The sequence below is a fragment of the Hyaena hyaena genome, unplaced genomic scaffold (assembly GCF_003009895.1).
Source record: "Hyaena hyaena isolate Hyena2069 unplaced genomic scaffold, ASM300989v1 scaffold_634, whole genome shotgun sequence".
NCBI lineage: Eukaryota > Metazoa > Chordata > Mammalia > Carnivora > Hyaenidae > Hyaena > Hyaena hyaena.
The window spans coordinates 1079450-1101302 of NW_024081267.1; the positions used below are offsets into that span (position 1 = coordinate 1079450).

A 21853-nucleotide genomic window follows, 5' to 3' on the forward strand; every position below is an offset into this window, starting at 1 on the left:
TCTTACATGTTGTTGTTTTAATGTTTGTTTATTTTTGAGAGAGAGGACGAACAGGGGAGGGACAGAGAGGATCAGAAGTGGGCTCTGCAATGACAGCAGAGAGCCAAATGTAGGGCTCGATATCATGAACTATGAGATGATAACCTGAGCCGGAATTAAGTCAGATGCTTAACCAACTGAGCCACCCAGGTACCCCTTCTTCAGATCTTTTATTTCACTAGATTTTTCTGTCTATACTGCTTTTAATCTTACTCATTGAGTTTTAAGTTTATTATTTTTAAGTTGAAAATCACCATCCACATCTGCTGTACTCTTTTTAAACATTACAGTGTAGTTAACATACATTATTAGCTTCAGGGGTACTGTACAGTGATTCACCAATTCTATATATTTCTTAATGCTCATTATAAATGTACTCTTAATCCCCTCACCTATATCACCCATCCCCCCCAACTACCTCCACTTTAGTAACCAGTCCTCCATAGTCAAGAGTCTGGCTTTTTGTCTTTTATTCTTTTGTTTTTTAAATTCCATATAGGAGTTAAATCATATGGGATTTGTCTTTCTCTGACTTTTAGCATTATACCCTATCTGGCCCATCCACTTTGTTGAAAAAGGCAAGATTTCATTCTTTTTCAGGCTGATTAATATTCCATTGTGTGTGTGTATATATATATATATATATACACACACACACATACATACATACATATACTGCATAGTCTTTATCCATTCATCTATCAGTGTACGCTTGGGATGCTTCCACAGTTTGTCTATTTTAAATGATGCTGCAATAAATAGCATGTGCATATCATATATATTTTTGAACTAGTTTTCATATTCTTTGGGTAATCTTTGGAATGTAGGGAAATTCTATTTTTAAATTTTTAAGGAATTTCCATGCTGTTGCCATAGTGGCTGCAGCAGTTTGCATTTCCACCAACACTGCATGAGGGTTCCTTTTTCTCCACATCCTTGCCAAAACTTGTTTCTTGTGTTTTTGATTTTAGTCATTCTGACACATGTGAGGTGATATCTCATTGTGGTTTTGATTTGCATCTTCCTAATGATTAGTGATGTTAAACATCTTTTTATGTGTCCACTGGCCATCTGTTGTGTTCTTTGGAGAAACGTCTGTTCACATATTCTGCTGATTTTTAATTAATTTTTTTTGGTGTTGTGTAACTTCTTTTTATATTTTGGATACTAACCCATTATCAGATATGTCACTTGCAAATATCTCCTCCCATTACTAGGTTGCCTTTTAGTTATGTTGACTTTTTCCTTTGTTGTCAGGAAGCTTTTTATTATCTTGCTTTTTGTTTCCCTTGCCTCGGGAGACATTATCCAGAAAAATGTTGCTCCAGCCAGTCTCAAGAGACATTACTGCCTGTGTTCTCTTCTAGGATTTTTATAGTTTCAGGTCTCACATTTAGGTCTTTCATCCATTTTGAGTGATTTTTGTGTATGATATGAGAAGGTGGTCCAGATTCTTTCTTTTGCAGGTAGCTGTCCAGCATTCCCAACACCATTTCTTGAAGAGATTACCTTTTTCCCCATTGCATATTCTTGCCACCTTTTTCAAAGATTGATTATATAATCGTGGGCTTATTTCTGAGCTTTCTCTTCTGTTCCATTGACCTATGTGAATACTTTTGTGCCAGTACAATATCGCTTTGATTGCTACAGCTTTGTAGTGTACCTTGGAAATCTGGAATCGTGCTATCACCAGTTTTGTTCTTTTCAAGATAGCTTTGGCCATTTGGGGTCTTTTGTGGTTCCATACAATAGAATTACGTGTCCTAGTTTTGTGAAGAATGCTGTTGGTGTTCTCATAAGGGTTGCATTAAATGTGTAGATTGCTTTGGGTACTATGAACATTTTAAAGATACCTGTTCTCCCAGTCCATGAACATGGAATATCTTTCCATTTGTGCCATCTTCAGTTTCTTTCGTCACTATTATAGTTCTCAGAGTACAGGTCTTTCACCTCCTTGGTTTAGTTTTTCCCTAGGTGTTTCATTCTTTTTGGTGCAGTCATAAATGGGACTGTTTTTTAAATTTCTTTCTGCTACTTCTTATTAGTGTATGGAAATGCAGCGGATTTATGTATATTGATTTTGTATCCTGCGACTTGACTTAAACAGTTTATCAGTTCGGTTTTTTGGTGAAATCTTTACAGTTTTCTGTATAGATTATCATGTCATCTTCCGTGTCTGATGACTGTAGCTAAAACCTCCAGTACAACATTGAATAAAAGTGGTAAGAGTGGACATCCTTGTCTTGTTCCTGATCTTAGGGGAAAGTTCTCAGTCTTTCCCCATTGAATATGATGTTAGGTGTGGGTTTTTCCATATATGGCCTTTATGATCTTAAGGTATGTTAGCTCCAAACCCACTTTGTTGACAGTTTGTTTCATGAATAGATGCTGAGTTTCATCATGCTTTTTCTGCATCCGTTGAAATTATCATATGGTTTTTGTGCTGTCTCTTGTAGATGTGATGTATCATGTTGATTGATTTCTGAATACTGAACCACCCTGGCAACCCAAGAATAAATCGCACTTGATTGTAGTGCATAATTTCTTAATTTTTCTTGGATTCATACTGCTAGTATTTGATGGGAATTTTGCATGTTGTTAAGAGATACTGTCCTGTAGTTCTGTTTGTGATGTCTTTATCTGGTTTTGGTATCAGGGTAATAATGCTTGTAGAGGCCTTGTAGAATGACTTTGGAAGTTTTCCTTCCTCTTCTGTTTTTTGGATAATTTTGAAAACAGGGTATTAACTCTTCTTTAAATGTTTGGTAAATTTGACCTGTGAAGCTATCTGGTCCTGGACTTCTGTTTGTTGGGAGTTTTTTTGATTATTGATGTGACTTCATTGTTGGTGATCAGTCTGTTCAAATTTCCTGTATTTTCCTAGGAATTTATCCATTTCTTCTAGGTTGTCTAATTTGTTGTCATATACTCTTTCATAGTATTGTTTTATAACCTTTTTATTTCTGTGGTGTTGGTTATTTCTCCTCTTTCATTTCTGATTTTGAGTCCTCTCCTACTTTCTCTCCCTGCCCTGTCTCTTTTGAGGAGTCTGGCTACAGGTTTATGGATTTGTTGATCTTTTCAAGGAACCATTTCCTGGCTTTATTGATCGATTTGCTGTTGGTTTGTTTTAGTTTTTTAAATTTCTATTTCGTTTATTTCTGCTCTAATTTTTATTATTTCCTTCTACTGTTTTTGAATTTTATTTGTTCTTTTGCTAGCTCCTTTCAATGTAGGTTAGATAGCTTGAGATTTTTCTTGCTTCCTGAGATAGGCCTATATTGCCATAAACTTCTCTCTTAGAACAGCTTTGGCTGCATCCCAAAGATTTTGGACTGTTGTGTTTTCATTTGTCTCCATGTATTTTTTAATTTCTCCTTTAATTTCTTGGTTGACCCATTCTTTGTTTAGTAGCATGCTATTTAGTGTCTGTGTATTTGTGTTCTTTCCAAGTTTTTCTCTGCTGCTGGATTTCTGCTTTCATAGCATTGTAGTCAAAATAGATGCATAACATAAGTTCAGTCTTTCTGAATTTGTTGAGCCTTATTTTGTGGTCTAATATGTAATCTATTCTGGAGAATGTCCTATGTGCACTTGTATAGAATGTGTATTGTGAATTTATCTTTTAGATCCATCCGGTCCAACGTACCATTTCAAAACCACTGATTCCTTTTATATTCTCTTTGGATGATCTCTCCACTGATGTTAGTAGGATATTAAAGTCCTATAACTATTATTGTATTACTATTGATTACTTCCTTTGTTTGTTATTAGCTGTTTATATATTTGGGTGCTCCCATGCTGTGTGCATAAATATATATAATTGTTACAGCTTCTTGTTGGATTGCTCTCTTTATGAGTATATGTCCTTCTTTGTCTCTTGTCACTGTCACTGTTTTAAAGTATATTTTGTTGGATAGAAGTATTCTACCAACAAGACTACCGCAGTTTTCTTTTGACATGCATTTGCATGATAATGCTTAATCTGCAGGTGTCTTTAGGTATGAAATGAGTCCTTTGTAGGCAGCATATAGATGGGTCTGGTATTTTTATCCATTCTATTACCTTATGTCTTTTGATTGGAGTGTTTAGTCCATTTATATTCAAATTAATTAGTGGTAGGTATCTACTTACTGCCATTTTGTTACTTGTTTTATAGTTGTTTTGTAGTTATTCTCTGTTGCTTTCTTGCTGTCTTCTCTCACAGTTTACTGGCTTTCTTTAGTGATAGGGCTTAGATTCCTTTCTCTTTGTTTTTTGGCTACCATTAAGTTTATTTATAACATCTGCATAGGGCAGTCTGTATTACTGATGGTCACTTAAGTGTGAACTGATTCTTTACTCCTCCCCCTCCCCCATTTTAGGTATGTGGTGTCATACTTTACTTTTTTTTTTTTTTAATCCCTTGACTGACTTTTACAGATATATTTAAGTTTACTGGTTTTGTGCTTCCTACTTTTCTTCCTCCTATTTATGGTTTTTCCTTTCCACCCAAAGAATCCCCTTTAATATTTCTTGTAGGGACGGTTTAATGGTCATGATTTTTTTTTTTTTTTACTTTTGTTTGTCTGGGAAACTCTTTATCTCTCCTTCTGTTCTTCCTGGGTAGAGTATTCTTGGTTGCATGTTTTTGTTTTCCTTTAGCATGTTAACTATATCATGCCATTCCCTTCTGGCCTTCAAAGTTTCTGTTGAAAACCTAGCTGATAGCCTTATGGAGTTTCCTTTGTATGTAACCATTTTCTTTTTTCTTGCTACTTTATAAATTCTCTTTATCACTACTTTTTGCCATTTGAGTTTTATGTTTGATGTGGACCTACTTGGGTTGATTTTGTTGAGGGCTCTCTGTGCCTCCTGGATCTAGGTTTCTTTTTCCTTTCCCAGATTTGAGGCATTTTCAGGGATTATTTCTTCAGATAGATTTTCTGCCCCTTTTTCTCTTTTCTTCTTATGAGATCCCTATAATGTGAATATTATTGCACTTGATGGTGCACTTGATGGTGCACTTGATGGTTTGCTGAGTTCCCTTTGTTTATTTTCATTTTTTATTGTTTTTTTTTTTTCTCTCTCCAGTTTTTCAGCAAGATTGTTTTCTATTCCTCTGTCCTCCAGGTCACTGATCTGTTCTTCTGTTTCCTCTAACCTACTATTTATCCCTCCAGTGTATTTTTAATTTCAGTGACTGAGTTCTTCATCTCTGTTCTTTTTTAGGTTTGTCTTTGTTGAGGGTCTCACTGAGATCTTCCACTCTTTTCTCAAGTGCAGTGAGTACCTCTTTGATCATTACTTTACATTCTCTATGAGGCATATTACTTATAACCACTTTAGTTAGCTCTCTTCCTATAATTCTGTCCTGTTCTTTCATTTGGGACATATTCCTTTGTCTTTTTATCTTGTCTCTCTGTTTCTGCTTCTCTGTGTTAGGAAAGTCAGCTACATCTCCTGCTCCTTAAGGTAGTGGCCCTTATGAAGAAGAGGGTTCTGTAGTGCAGTGTTCCCTGTTCTCCAGAACCTGGAGCTGCAGGGGTGTCTCCTATGTGTGCTGTGTGCACCCTACTGTTGTGGCTAAGCCGCTTTTTCCTTCAGACCAATAGTCTGCAATGGTTCTTTGCCTGTTGGGGGCAGGGTATGGTAACCATACCCTGTATTGTCAGTGGGCCAGTCCAGAGCAGCCTTGGGCTTGAAATGCATCAGACCAGGCATCTGTCAGAAATGCAGTAGCACCAAACTGCAGGGTAGTTCCCCTGTGTTGTTTCCTGGGAAGCTTTTGTTGGTGAGAGGGACTGCAGTCAGACCAGATGTCTGCCCTTAGCCCACTGCTGGGACCACAGGTGGGACTGCTGTATGTGGTGAGCATCCCCTCTCCCTCGGCAGGAGTCACTTTGGAGTGGTGCTGGCCCATCAGGTCTGCCTGCACACTGCCAGACTCATATAGCACTGCTATGGATCAGCTCCAGCCAAGTGTATACTGGAGGGGCAGGTCTGTGGGAGGACTTGGGGATGAGGGTGGGGTGGGGTGTGTGGTGTTAGGAGGGTTTGTGCAGGTCAGCTGTAGGAGGGGATCAGAGGCACAGAGGGTGGCCCGGTCAGAGGTAGGTTATGTGCAGAAGAGTGAAGGGGTGGGGCATTCTATCAGCAACCCAGGTGGAGCATGTTCATGCTACACTGGTTTCCAGAGGTGTCTGTTATCTAGGCTGGAGGGTGGGGAGGAAACAGCACCCACCAGCTCTTCTGTTCTTGGGAAAGTCTCCCAAATGTCTCCGCCCCTCCAGTACATGCTGTGAGATTAGTAAGTAAATCTAGAACTCAGGCGTTTTGCAGACCACTGCTTCTACGCTGTATCTCAGGAAGGCTGTTCATTGTGCTAAGAGTAGGGGTCAGTTTCCTCTCACCCTCCAGGTTTTCCCAGAGATGAGCTGGCCATTTTTGAATTCCCAGGTGTGCTGCCCTGCTGATTTGAAGCACTGGTGTAATTCTGCCCCTCTGACTTTAATGTGGGTTCTCTGTGCCTGTGGTGAGGGTCTTTTCCTCTGCTCTCGGCAGGTCTGAGGCACCCCCTCTCTCCTGCACAGTCCTGAGAGTCTGTTTGGATCTTGACCATGTCCCCACCCTTACTGCCTGCTTCAGTGTGACCTCTTCTCTGTATTTTGCTGTGGAGTCTGTTCTGCCAGGCTCCGAGTCACTTTCTGGGTTATTTATACTCATGTGGATGTTATGTAGGTATAACCTGGGATGAAGTGAGCTTAGGATCCTCCTACTCCAACATCTTCCCGGAAGTCTGCTGGATTTTTTTTTTATAAATTTCCAGCTTTCTGTCAAAATTCTCAACCTTGTCCTTCAACTAGTATTTTACAGTTTCTGTTTCACATAGTCTTCCTTTTATATTGCCTTGTCTTTTGGCTTTTTAAGGTGTGTGGAAGGTTGTTTTTTAAAATTTATCTGTAAAAAGAATCAGAGGCCCAGAAGTTGGTTTCTTATATTGTTTTCATTTGTTTTTGAGATCCTTTTCACATTCTTATTGGCCATCTTTTGTAAAGTACCTGGTCCGAGATCTTTTGAAAAGTTGAATTCTCTATTGATTATTGATTAGTGAGTTCATTATATACTATGGATACAGTCTACCAGTCTGTGGCTTATTTTTTCATCGTTTTAATGGTGAACGCGAAATGGCAAAAGTTTCAATATCATTGTGGTCCAGTTTATACAATGATTTATGTTTGTTTATATAAGGAATCTTTGCCTCTTTCAAATCCAGATAGTCTCTTATGTTCCTGTGTTTTTTCCTAGAAACTTCAGTTTTAGCTGCTGCACTGAGACCAAGTTTTTTGTTTTTCCCTTGTGTGCATATCTGGTTGTGGTAGCACCTTCCTTTCCACACTGAATCGCACAGACGTTGGTCAGGTGGTCATGTATGTGTAGATCCATTTTTGAACTCACGGGTTTGTCCCACTGAGCCATTCTTTCATCCTTATGATAGTAAGTTTACTGTCTAGTATGGTACAACCTCCAATTTACTGTCTAGTATGGTACAACCTCCAACGTCAGTCTTCTTTAAGAATTTGATTTCTCTAGGTGCTTAATACTCTCATACACATTTTAGAAGTGGCCTGTTTCTATAAAATAGCTTGCTGGGATTTTGACTGAGATTGTATAGGGTCTGTTGATCAACTGGGTGAAATCTGACATATTAACAGAACTAAGTGTTCCTGTGAACATGGGATCTGTGTCACTGTCTCTTATTATCTCTCTACAAAGTTTTGTAGATGTTACACATCTTTCATTAAATGTATTCCTGTGTAACTGATGTTTTCGAATGTGGATATAAACTGTATTCTTAAACTTCACTTTCCAGTTGTTCATTGCTAGTATACAGAATTCAGTACCTTGTAGTCTGCCATCTTGTTACATTTGCTTGTTAGTTCTAGAAATCCGTTTGTACAGGCTTTTGAGTCTTCTCCAAGCACATTCTTGTCCTCTGCAAATGAGGATGGTTTCCTTTCTTTTCCAGTCTATGGCTCCATTCCTTTTCTTGCCTTGCTTGGGACTTCCCACACAGTGCAGACTGGGAGGAGGGCGAGCTGCAGGGGGAGTGCTTCTGACATCTCAAAGCAGTGGAGGTTTGGCTGCAGATTCCACAGAGGTCCTCACAGATGGAGGAGGCAGCCTCCAGCCTTGGCTACAGTGCTTTGCATGAAGGAGTGTGGAACTCTTCAGCTGCTCTCCCTGCATCTGCGGAGAGCATCACACGGGGCTCTTCCTCAGTGAGTGATTGGGGTCAAGGGGCAGTGATACCCGACGGAACAGAAGCTGTACATTTCTGTGGCCAGCTCCACGGGGCTGTGCTATCGTTCTGCTTTATTAGCTATGCGTGCACCTTGACGGTTGAAGGCTATACTCTCTTTGCGACCTGATTTCTGTATTCTTTTTTTCCTTGCTCACACTCATCTCACCAACCATCTCCACTTTCTCCTCCTCATGCTGCTTCTCCTCTGGGCTGTGAAGAGCGGAGGGCCTGCCTGCCACAGGCTCCTGGGCTGTGGTCTTTACATAAAGGTCCTGACCAAGCAGGAGGCCTTCGGGTGGGGGTGTGCCGTCACCCACTACTGCATCCGCAGGGCTCAGGCCCCACAGGGTCTGCTCTGTGTGGACAGCTTGGCCACAGGGGTGGCCAGGCTGCAGCTCGAAGAGCAAGCGAAGGCACTTGGTGGCTCTCTGGCCCCATGCTGTCACTCTGGTGTCAGCCATTAGAAGGCATCCCATGGTAGGTCCTGGGGACTGCTCTCTGCTGAGGACAGAGAATCTGTGGGGACCCCTGGGGGGGGGGGCGGCTGTTGGCAGCCACACGTATCTTCCTCTTTGTCTTGTAGATGAACGCCTCTCGTGGAGCAGCGGGGACACCATGTCTGGCCCCAGCGCCCAGCCCTCTAGCCACCGCGGCCATTCCTGGAACCACCCCGGGCCTGCCCATGCCAGGTACTGCCCTTTCTGGCCTACCAGCCCCACCCTGTGCGCAGCCTCTGGGCCAGTACGGAATCCTGCTCCCAGCTCCAGTGTCCTGGGGGCCCTGGGCAGCCCAGGTGGGCAGCCAGAGACCCGCCCGGGGGCTAGGCTTGGGTGCAGCAGGCGTGCCTGCACTTCCTGTGTTCTTGCGGCCGCCTGTGGTCAGTGCGCCCGGTCCCAGACTGCGAATCACATAGCTCTCTCTTCCTGCTTGTCCACTGGAATGCGCTGAACTGAACAGTTGGAGGAGCCAGGTTACGGCCTGGCCTCTGAGTCCTGCCCCGCCTGCCCATGGGTGCCTGGTGAGGGGCCAGTGTGGGCAGCAACGCTTGCTTCTTTTACTGCTGCAGACCCTGTTCCTTCTTCCTTCCCATGGTTTACACTTGCAACCTTCGCACCCACTTCCTGTACTTGAATCGATGGTTAGAACATTGTAATCTCCCTGCAGAAGTACAGTGCCTTGAATTCCAGCTTTTCTGTTTCCTGACGTAAAGAGATGTTAAAAAAAATCGTACATTGGAAAAGGTGTATTTCATTTTTATAATTGGCTTGTGCATTGATATCATTATTTCCCATTATAAATTGCAGAGATACAGTTTATAAATCTGAAGCTAAAGCTTGATTTCTGTTGTAAATGAGGCCTCTCTGGGCTTTTGTGGTCACAGATCACAGACGGACACCCCCCCACCCCGCAGCTGCAGTGCTCTGCATGCGGCCCAGGGACGTGTGGTTACTGGTACAGTGTGCTGCTGGCAGCAGTTAGGTCTCTTAGTAAGGAGCAGCAGCAGCATTTGGTTGTGCAGTACCTTCCATTAAGTGCTAGATGAGCAGGCACGCCCCCCTGATGCAAAGCCTGTGGGGCGCAGGCAGGCCAGCCACCCTGCAGAGAGGCCGCATAGCCCCCCGAGCTCTGGGTTTCTGCTGACCCTCCTGCCGCCTGCCCTCCCCCCATCGTTTCCAGTGAGGCCTGGGTCTCATTCTGCTGTGCGCATGCAGGCTGCCCTGCCTGGGGTGGGAGTACCCCTCCTGGAGATTTCAGTGGGCCTCATCCCGGATGGGCACCAGATAGCCCCGGTGGGAGCTGCAGTCCCTGCTCCTCATGGCCAAGATCTTTTCCACTTCCCATCAGAAGGTAGCTGCCTTGGGCTGCCTAGCTGTGAAAACTGTATAGTTCTGCTGTACTCTGGGACCTCACTAGACCTGGCTAAATTATTGTAAATGTATTATTCCATCAATTCAGTTAGAATTGAGTTTTCTAGGTGATTATGCAGGGCACGATGCTGTAGTGAGAGATTTCTGTTCTCTGTAACGTGCCCCCTCAGTCCCTTGGTGGAGAATCTCATGCGCCTGGTTCCTGGGGGTGGTGGAAGCTACCTTTCTCCTGTGCACCCCCCTCTTCACTGCTGCACCAGAGGTGAGATTTGGGGTCCCGGCCTTGTACATGGATGGTCAGTGGCACGGAATCCCCAAGAGATTGTGTATATGAAGGAGAAAAATAAACATTTTTGCCTGAAAACAGTGTGGAACAACATCTTTTCCTTACTCCCTGCCCACATAAAAGCTGAACCGGCCAGCCTCCTAGGCTATTCTGGCCGCGGCCTAACACTCAGCTCCACCCCTGCCCGGGACACCTCGCCCAGGAGGTTGGGGTGGCAGTGAGGGGCCTGGGGATTGAACGGTGGGTGCTGTGTTCCTAGCAGGAGCCACGTGTGGTGGATGAGCTGGGTCAGGGGGCAAGAGTGGGATGTTAGGCAGGACCCCCGTCTTCTGCACAGGGTGCTCCCCAGGTGTGGCCTGGGACATAAGGACCCAGCTCTGCTGCCTCCCGGCCTGTTTGCTCGGCTTTCAACCACTCTGGACTTGAACTGCATGTAGACTTGCAGTGGGCTGCACCCCATGGAGGATGTAAGTCTCATCAACTAAATGGTGCCTGACCCCTGTCCATATTGGCTGAAGTTGCACGAAGCCAGGTTGGCATGACTCACCCCGTGGACAGAACTGGGGGGAGGGGGACTCCTTTACTCCTGGATCAGCATTGGGCTTGGAGGCTTGGGAGATGACGTGAACCCTGGAGCAGGTGTGGGTTTGCTGGGGGGCCCGTTTGCAGCAGACCCACCCTTGATGGCATCATACTCCATGGTCTGTGCTGAACGTGCCCTGTACACACACAAGGTTTGCGGTGCCTCTTGCCCCAGCCAGCTGAGAGGTGGTCAGGCTTCACGCCCACGCTCTTGGAGGGAGGGGGGGGACCCCCTCTTCAGAAGCAGCGCACCTCAAGGCTGCCGCTTCTCTCATTGTGCCCAAGGAGCTTGACGTTGCACATGTGCAGGTGCTGGGAAGTCGCCCCATGCAGAAGCTGGAGAGATGGCAGAGGCCACCTGGGGCCTGCACAGTGTGAAGGTCAAGGGCCACCAGCTCTCTGAGGAGTAGGACTGTGCTGGCAACGCTGTTCCACATTCCAGGGCCTTGTGTGACCGAGCTGGGCCTGTAATCAGCTGTGGTGGTTTTGTTTTCTAGATTCTGAGAGTGAGAAGCCCGACTGAGCCCAGGCAGGCCAGCCCGACCCCGACGCCAGGCCCTGTGTCGTCACACGTGGAGAAGGCGAGTTCGCACCTCGTGTCCAGTTCACGCTGTTTTGTAACCACTTTCTAAGCATTTTTTATTCACAACTGGAAACACAAATGTAATGCAAGAATAAAGAATATTTTGGGGGAAAAGGGACTTTGGTTTTTCAAGCTCTCTCCTGTCCAGTGGCCAGAGACCGTGGGGAGAGAGCGAGGGGTGCTGGGGAATCTCCTGGGACCACGTGGCAGGACAAGGTCTAGGACGCCCTTGGCTGAGGGGCTCCTGGTGTGTTTACATGCCACTTTGCAGTGCACCTGTTAGCCCAGGGTCCCTGGGTTGGGACAGCAGCAGGACAGGCCACACAGGTAACAAGGTCCCCCCTTGCAGAGAGGCAGCCTCCCCATCACACCCAAAGTGGCACCAGACCCTGGGAGGCCACGCGACGGTGCCCATCTCTGGTGCCTGCCCAGGTTTGGGCCTTGGTGCACAAAGCTCCTTTCACTTTGCTGACATGGGGGCCTCTCCTGCTGTGTCTTTGGAGGCTTGACACTCCTCCTCCAGGCACAGGGTGGGCATCCAAGCCACGTGCACGGAGGGGAGGCACAGGCCTCCTGGCCAGCAAGGCTGCACCCCCGCGGTGGGGGTCTGTGACAGCAAGACAGATGGGAAGCCTGCAAGCAGCCTCACAGAGAACCACGCGGCGGTGGAACTGGAGGCCCACCAGGGGGAGGGGGCTCAACTAGAGCCCAACTCAGGGGTCCCACTCCTCAGGACCAGAAATTGGGAGCTCGGTTTCTGTTAATCTTGGGCTGCAACTCGGTGCTCCCTTCAGTGGTTTAGTGCGGGGCAGGAGCACCTGGAGCGTGCCGCTGCTGGAGCCCGGACACTGCACATGATGCTGTGGTGGTCACAGTGATGTATGTTCACCACGACAAAATGCCAGCCTCTGAGACACAACTCCTGTCCCAATTGGTTGATGAAAGCAAAGCAAAGCAGCACGGGCTTTGCAGAGGACATGCAGGCATGGTTTGGGGATACTCATGGGGACTGTCCACCCCAACTTTCGCCAGCTCTGCGTGCCACTGCTAACATCAAGCTCGCCCCACCCCAGCATGTGGCCGAGGCCTCAGTTCCCCGCTCTCCTCTGTGATCAGAGCAGGCACATGTGCAGCCAGATGGAACGACATCCTGTGTTTCCACTGTGTTTGTTTTGTCCCAGTCTGCGGCCGTCGCTAGTTTCCTACTGGCAGTAGTAATGCACAGTACCTTTCCAGGCAGCAGATTGATTGATACCATTCCTTTTAAGCAAGTAATAGTACAGGTGCTAACAGTAAAAACGGTGAGGGCAGATGGCTGACATCTGGAGACCCAGCAGGGTCTCCTAGGCAGTCCTGACACCCCTGGATACAAGGATCTATCTAGAAGGACCAAGTGTTCTTTCAGAATTTCTGAGTAGTTAGCACCCAGATTCTGTTCCTGTGCGGAATGGTTCTGGGGCAAGGGAGACTTTGGCATGCGACACTGTGAACGCCACACCGCAGCTGAGAGCTAACCCACTTTTCCTAATCGGCGACCCCGGCCAGTGTCTGCTCTACCCCCGCTCTGGGAGCAGTGGGGTTCTGCCTGCAGAGGGAGCTGCCCTCCAGAAGCAGCTCGATTGCCATGCTGATTGGCACAGGCTGAGGGATGGGCTGGTGATGGAGATGGGCAAGCTGCCACCCTGGCAGGGCCCATCATGCCCGGCGGGTCTCTGGACCCCCCAGAGTAAGCTCCAACCCCCCCCCATCTTAGAATCTAAGATCCCTATGATGGCCTCCCGCAGACGTGGCCCCTGCTGTTGCCCACCCTCCCAAGGGCCCCCCATTCTCCAGACGCCCAGGACCCCTCCTGGCCCTGGTGGCCCTCAAGGTCTTCAGGCCACTGGATCCGGTCACAAGACTGCTGGGAGCCTCTTACTACACCCCGTGATGTGTTTTGTGGGTGCATCTCACTTGTCACACTTGGCTTCAAGCCTCTCAAATGTGTCCCAGAACAGTCAACGAGAATGAAGAGCTGTAGCCCAAAGCCAAACTGTCCTCTGGGCAGAAGCCCACGGCTGTGGCTGCTCAGCACTACTTATGGGAGTGGAAAGGACCCTGCCCAGGCTCCCCCAGGGCAGGGATGGCACTATGGCCAGGGCTCACTCGAGCTCTTCCCGTGGGGCCAGGCCCAGAGTTGCAGGCTCTGCTCGCCATTCTCATTCTGCCCTGGAGGGCGCCCCCAGTCCACCCCCTGTGCCACAGGCTGTATGCCTCTACTTTGTGCATCTGCTCCACACTGAAGAGCTTAAGCTCTGAACGTGCATCTTACTAAAGGGCTGGCTGGCTCTAGACCTGTGGAAACTCAAAAAGACAGAAGAAAGCATCCCCCAGGGTTCCAGGCAAACCCGACTACACTATTCTAGCACAGTCCTAGGTCATAAACGATTCTATATTCTAGTCTGGGAGGCCGGCCTTGATTTAGTATGTTGGTTTTGGGAAACAACGTGTCTTGGGCTGCCATCACAGAACACCCTGTGAGGTGGCTGAAACAACAAACACGTGTGACCCGTGGTTCTGGAGGCTGGAGTCTAAGATCTGGTGAGGGTAGGGCTGGTTTCTCCTGAGGCCTGTTCCCCTGCCATGTACACGCCCGCCCTCTCACTGTGTGCTCATGTGGCTTCTCTGGTGTGTATGTGTAAAGAGGGTGAGTAAATTCTGCTCTCTTAATGATGATATAATCCTATCAGATCAGAGCCCCACCCTTAAGGCTACATTGGACCTTAATTACTTCCACAAAGGCCTTATCCCCCATGCAGCCAACTCGGAGTTAGGCCATCAACATATGAATATTAGGGAAACAAACATTCAGTCCCCATCACATGGCTTATTAAGTTGTTTTGATACACAGTCCATTTGTACAATGGAAACCATATTTGTGTCTACTTGCAGATACATATTTTAAAACTATATAAATACCAAAAACACACACACAAGGGGACTGGGGGGGCCAAGACATATTTGTGGCACAAAACTGAAAGGAATCACTCACTGCTCCCTTTGCTAGGCCCTGCACGAGCTCTTGAGAAGATGGGGGAGAAGATCCCTCCTCAGCCCTAAGGCATCGGCATCATGGACTGGAGGACAGCAGCCAGTGATGAACACACAAGGCAGGCCTGGTCAGTGCGCCAACACTGAGAGCCACAAAACTCTTGGTTTAGAGCTCAAATGCACAGAACCACAAAAGAGAGAAAAAGGGGAAGAACAGATGAAATAAAAATAAAACTGCAACATGACAGGCCTAACCCTAACTATATTTATACATACATTTTGTAATAGTACATAAGGGAGCTGATCACTAATAAAAAATTGTCAGATGGATTAAAAACCAACTACATGTTACATACAATAATCCTAGTTTAAATATAAAGGCATATAGATAGGGTAAAAGGACTGACCAGGATACACCATCCCAACATCCATTAAGTGACTATTAAAATCCAACAATGCAGACTTCAGAGCAAAGCTTATTATGAAGGCAAAGATGATCATTTCAAAACGAAAAGGGGTCAACTCATCAAAAAAACATACAATTCTAAGTGTTTATACTCCTGATAACAGAGCTTCAAAATATGGGGGAAGTGACTGCAAGGAGAAATAGACAAACACACTCTGTCCAGTATTTCAGTGTCCCTCTTTCAATAACTGATAGAACAAAGAGAAAACCACTGTAATAGAGTCTAACCCCATTTTAGTGTATGGCTTCAGACAGCTTTTAAGCCCCACTCTCCTTCCCATTGTGGGCACATCTGGACACCAGATGAGAAGCTCAAGTGCTCTCTCCTTGGCACTGAGGGAAATTCATACCAGGAGTGGAAGCCCTCATTCTGACCCTATCCCTGAACCACCATTAAAAGCCCAAGCTAGACTTGCAAGAAAGATGGTAGAGTAGGAGGATCCCAGGTTCACCTCATCCCAGGATACACCTAAATAACACCCAATCAGTGTAACTAACCCAGAAAAGGACCTAAAGACTGGCAGAACACACTCTTCACAGCTAAATGCAGAGAAGAGGCCACAATGAAGGGGACTAGGAAGGGAGAGAAGTGGTCAGGAGCCAAACGGACCTGTGGAACTGTCTAAGGGGTGGAGGGATGCTATGGCAGGGGAGAGGAGCAGAACCTACCCCAGGCACCCCAGGCACAGGGAACTGCACAAGGAAGAAGAATCCCCATAACGTTGGCTTAGAAGACCAGAGGGGACCTAACTTCATGACTTACTACAATCAGTGGGACTTACACCTGGAAATTAAAAAATCAGCAAGATCGGCTCTGGTAGAGCAAGAAGGAATCACATGTACTATGCTGCCACTCTCCTGTGGACCTGCCCTCCAATATCCCATTGGCTGGAATCCATCCAAGTAGTGCTAGAAGCCTGGTGGTGTGCAAGCAGCCCCAACAGAGGCCAACATCACTCCAAAGTGACTCCTGCCCAGGAAATGAGCAGTCCAACACATCAGTCCAACTGTATCCACAATAGTGGGCTGGGATCAGGCAACTGGTCTGACTGCAAGACCCATCCACTAACAAAAGCTTCTCAGGCGACAATGATGGGAAAGCTCCCCTGCAGTTTGGTGCTACTGCATTGCTAGCAAATGTCTGGTCCGACTTAAGCCCATAGAGGCCCTGGACCGGACAACTAACACAGGAGCCAAACACTACCCAAAACAGGTAGATAGAACCACTGCAGATGACTGGTCTGAAGGCTGAAGTGGCTCAACCACAACAGGGTGCCCACAGCACACATAGGAGACACCCCTGAAAAGCCAGGTTCTGGTGAACAGGAAACACTTCACCACAGGGCGCTACTTCTTCATAAGGCCACTACTTTCAAAAGCAGGAGAAACAGTTGACTTTTGTAACACATCAAAACAGGCACAGAGAGACAAATGAGGAGACAAAGATATATGTCTCAAATCAAAGAACATGATAAGAATCACAGCAATAGAGCTAAATGAAACGGTGATAAGTAATATGACTGAGAGAGCAGGTAAAGGTCATAAAGACACTAACTGGACTTGAGAAAAGAGTGGAGGATCTCCGTGAGACCCTCAAATAAGAGACAGAAAACAAAAAAGAAGCAATCAGAGAAGAAGAACTTAATATCTGAAATTAAAAATACACAACCGGGAATAACTAGTAGACTAGAGGAAGCAGAAGAATGGATTTAGTGACCTAGAGGATAGAGTAGTAGACAACAAGCTGAACAGGATAAAGGAAAAGAATAATTTAAAAAAATGAAAATACAGAACTCAGTGACACCATGAAGTGCAAAAACATTCCCATTACAGGGATCCCAGAGGAAGAAGAGAGAAAAAAAGGGCAAAAAATCTTTTTATCTGAAGAAATAATCACTGAAAATGTCTCAAATCTGGGGAAGGAAAAAGAAACCTAGATCCAGGAGACACAAAAAGCCCCCAACAAAATCAACTCAAGTAGGTCCACACCAATACATATAAAATTCAAATGACAAAAAGTAGTGAAAAGAGAATTTTTAAAGCAGCAAGAAAAAGAAAATGGTTACGTACAAAGGAAACCCCATAAGGCTATCAGCTGGTTTTTCAACGGAAGCTTTTAAGGCCAGAAGGGAATGACATGATACAGTTAACATGCTAAACATGCTAAAATTCAGAACAGAAGGAAAGATAAAGAGTTTCCCAGACAAACAAAAGTCGAAAGAATTCATGACCATTAAACCGTCCCTACAAGAAATATTAAAGGGGATTCTTTGGGTGGAAAGGAAAAACCATAATTAGGAGGAAGTAAGAAGCACAAAACCAGTAAATTTAAGTATTATCCAAAAAAAGTCAGTCAAGGGATTAAAAAAAGATGTAAAGTATGACACCACATACCTAAAATGGGGGGGGGGGGGAGGAAGGAGTAAAGAATCAGTTCACACTTAAGTGGCCATCAACAATACAGACTGCTATATGCAGAAGATGTTGTATATACTTACTGGTAACCACAAATCAGAAACCAGCAATAGATAGGCAAAAAACAAAGAGAAAGGAATGCAAGTCTGTCACTAAAGAAAGCCAGCAAACTGTGAGAGAAGACAGCAAGAGAAGAAAAGCAACAGAGAATAACTACAAAAACAACCATAAAACAAGTAACAAAATGGCAGTAAGTAGATACCTACCACTGATTACTTTGAATGTAAATGGAATAAACACTCCAATCAAAGACATAAAGTGACAGAATAGGTAAAAATACGAGACCCATCTATATGCTGCCTACAAGGGACTCATTTCACACCTAAAGACACCTGCAGATTAAAAGTGAAGGGATGGAAAAGCATTATCGTGCAAATGCATGTCAGAAAACTGGGGTAGCAATATTTCTATCCAACAAAATACACTTTACAACAATGACAGTGATAAGATACAAAGAAGGACATATACTCATAAAGAGAGCAATCCAACAAGAAGCTGTAACAATTATAAATAAATATTTATGCACACAGCATGGGAGCACCCAAATATATAAAACAGCTAATAAACATAAAGGAAGTAGTCGATTGTGGGGAATAAGTTTAGGGATCTCCCCGGCCTACGCTAATGAGTTAACGGGGCATAAAGAATTACAAAACCATGGGAAGCTCTCACTCAAGGTTGGGTAAACAAGATTAGCACCCCAGAATAGGGAGGTGCAAAGGCACCAAGAATAGAGAGGGAATGCAGAGCCCCCAAAATAGAGAGGGAGGGGCAATAAAGAGGGGGTGCTAAGGCACCCAATACAAAGGTATATGAGGTAAGCAAGATTAGGCATTTAGGGCAAAGTGCCCCCCAATTTAGTACTATAGCAGAAAGCTGCTTTCACAGGAAGGACCAACTTAGATAAAAAGGTAAATTGAGCTATAGACTCTGCTGCTGCTGTAGGTGAAGCAGCCCAGAGCAGAGATGATTAACAAAAGAAAACGTGCCTTGTTAACTCTGAGGTCACATGTCCTACCTGTCACGTCCTCTAGGCCAGCTAAGATAAACAGTGGTGGTGCCTCATGTCTGTTGTAAACAACCTTCCACCCAACTGCCCTGCCCGGTGTCAGGATTTTGTTCTGTATTAACCCAAACCCTTAACCCCAAACATCTTCAAGACCCCCATTCCCTCACGTCCACAAGTTAATATTCACAGTTTCATTGTCTCTTTGTGCACGCCCATCATCATGTTTGTAAGCCTTCTGATCCTAATAAAAATGGGGCAAGGACCCCTATTGAGGGCTCCTGTCTTTTCCCAGACATCAGCCATCTCTCTCCTATTTCCATCTTGCATCCACTATCTTGCTGGCTGACAGAGAGCTTTACATTTAGAGTCTATGACAATCAATAGTACAGGAGAGATCATCCAAATGGAAAACAAATAAGGAATCAGTGGCTTTGAATAACACATTGAACCAGGTGGGTCTGACAGATATATTCACAATACAACATTGTTTACAAGTGCACATGGAACATTCTCCAGAAAAGATTACATATTATGCCACAAAACAAGTCTCAACAAATTAAAAAAGACTGAATTCATGGCATGTGTCTTTTTTTTTTTTTTACTATGCTATGAAAGTAGAAATCAAGAAGAAAAAAATCTGGAAAGAACACAAATACACAGAGACCAAATAACATGCTAAAATGCTAAACAATGGATGGGACAACCAAGAAATCAAAGAGGAAATTTAAAAAATATATGGAGACAAATGAAAATGAAAACACACAGTCCAAAAATCTTTGGGATATAGCAAAAGCTGTTCTAAGAGAAGTTTATAGCAATACAGGCCTACCTCAAGAAGCAAGAAAAATCTCAAACTACCTAACCTACAATGAAAGGAGCTAGCAAAAGAAGATCAAACAAAAGTCTGCTCTAATGTTTATTATAGCAGAAATAAATGAAATAGAAACTAAAAAAAGAAAAAAAAAAACAGAACAGATCAGTAAAACCAGGATCTGGTTCCTTGAAAAGATCAACAAATCCATAAACTTTTAGCCAGAATCATTAAAAGAGAGATGGGGCCCAGAGGCAGAGAGGGAGGAGACACAAACAAAATCAGAAAGAGGAGAAATAACAACCAAGACCACAGAAATACAAAGGATTATAAGAGAATATTATGAAAAATTATATGCCAACGAACTGGACAACCTAGAAGAAATTAATAAATTCCTAGAAAGCTGTAAGTTCCCAAAACCGTATTACGAAGAAACAGAAAATTTGAACAGACTGATTACCAATAATGAAGTCACATCAATCATCAAAACAGTCTCAACAAACAAAAGTCCAAGACCAGATGGCTTCACAAGTCAATTTTACCAAATATTTAAAGAGTTAATACTCTATTCTTCTCAAAATTGTCCAAAAAATATAAGAGGAAGGAAAACTTCCAAATTAATTCTGGGGCCAGCATTACCCTGATATCAAAACCAGATAAAGACAACATAAAAAAAGAGAACTACAGAACAATATCTCTTTTTAAAAAATTGTTTTAATGTTTACTTTTGAGAAAGACTGAGACAGCGAGTGGGGAAGGGAGAGAGAGAGAGGGAGGGAGGGAGGGGGGGGAGAGAGAGAGAGAGAGAGAGAGAGAGAGAGAGAGAGAGAGAGAGGATCTGAAGCAGGCTCCAGGCTCTGAGCTGTCAGCACAGAGCCTGACATGGGGCTCAAACTCACAGACCGCAAGATCATGGCCTGAGCTGAAGGTGGACACCCAACTAACTGAGCCACCCAAGTGCCCCAAGTGCCCCAAGGATAATACTTCTTAACAATACAGATACAAAAATCCTCAACAGATACTAGCAAACTGAATCCAAGAATACATTAAAGAATTATTCACCACAATCAAGTGGGATTTATTCCTAGGTTGGAAGAATGGTTCAGTATTTGGAAATCAATCAACATGATACACCACATCAACAAGAGAAACCATAAAAACCATATAATTGTTTTAATAGCAGCAGAAAAAGCATCTGACAAAATTCAACATCCATTCATGAAAAAAACTCTCAACAAAGTGAGTTTAGAGCTAACATTCCTCAAGGTAATAAAGGCCATATATGAAAAACCCACACATAATATCATATTCAATGGGGGGAAACAGAGAGATCTTCCCTAAGATCAGGAACAGGCCACAGATGTCCACTCTCACCACTTTTATTCAACATAGTACTGGAAGTCCTAACCACAGCAATCAGACAGAAAAAGAAATAAAAGGCATGTAAATTGTTAAGGAAGAGGATGACATGATACTACGTACAGAAAACCCTAAAGATTTCACAAAGAACAACTAGAACTGATAAACCAATTAAGTAATGTTGGAGGATACAAAATCTACAGAAATCTGTTTCATTCCTACACAGTAATAATGAAATAGCAAAAAGAGAGATTAGAAAACAGTCCCATTTACAACTGCAGCAAAAAGAATAAAACACTACAAATAAACTAAACCAAGGAGGTGAAAGATGTGAACTATGAGACTATAAAACATTGATAAAAGAAACTGAAGATGACCCAAATGGAGAGATGTTCCATGCTCATAGGCTGAAAGAACAAATATTGTTAAAACGTCCATAGTACCCAACAAAACAATCCACAGATTTAATGCAATCCCTATCTAACACCAACGGTATTTCTCACAAAACTAGAATAATCCTAAAATTTGTATGGAACCACAAAAGACCCCAAATAGCTCAAGCCATCTTGAAAAAGAACAAAATTGGTGCCATCACAATTCCACGTTATATTACTAAGCTCTAGTACTCAAAACAGTAATGTTTTGGCACAAAAATGGACACACTGATTAGTGGAACAGAACAGAGTGCCCAGAAATAAGCCCATGATTATATGCTCAACTTACTCTCCCCAAAAAAAGAGTCAAGAATATGCAAAGGGTAAAAGACGGTCTCTTCAACAAATGCTGTTGGGAAAACTGGATAGCTATATGCAAGAGAATGAAACTAGACCACTTTGTCACACCATACACAAAACGAACTCAAAATGGATTAAAGGCCTAAATATGAGACCTGAAACCACAAAAACCCTAGACAAGGGACGCCTGGGTAGTTCAGTTGGTTAACTGTCTTGACTTCAGCTCAGATCATGATCTCACACTTCATGAGTTCAAGCCCCACATCGGGCTCTCTGCTGTCAGCTCGGAGCCCATTTTGGATCCTCTGTCCCCCTCTCTCCCTGCCC

General features: G+C 44.3%; 1 protein-coding gene across 12 annotated transcripts in view; it reads left to right on the top strand.

Moving 5' to 3' along the window:
* Positions 1-11756, top strand: part of WNK2 (WNK lysine deficient protein kinase 2) — a 123056-nt gene extending 111300 nt beyond the window's left edge. For 8 of the 12 annotated variants that reach the window (XM_039216433.1, XM_039216435.1, XM_039216437.1 and 5 more), the window contains 3 exons: positions 8907-9012; positions 10362-10453; positions 11557-11756. In XM_039216433.1, the coding sequence (XP_039072364.1) occupies positions 8907-9012; positions 10362-10453; positions 11557-11691 (333 nt within the window). In that variant the 3' untranslated portion in view covers positions 11692-11756. Of the gene's footprint in view, positions 1-8906; positions 9013-10361; positions 10454-10814; positions 11010-11556 lie in introns of all 12 variants that reach the window. The other 4 variants (XR_005525327.1, XR_005525328.1, XM_039216439.1 and 1 more) reach the window with 4 other exon arrangements.
* Positions 11757-21853: the final 10097 nt, after the last annotated feature.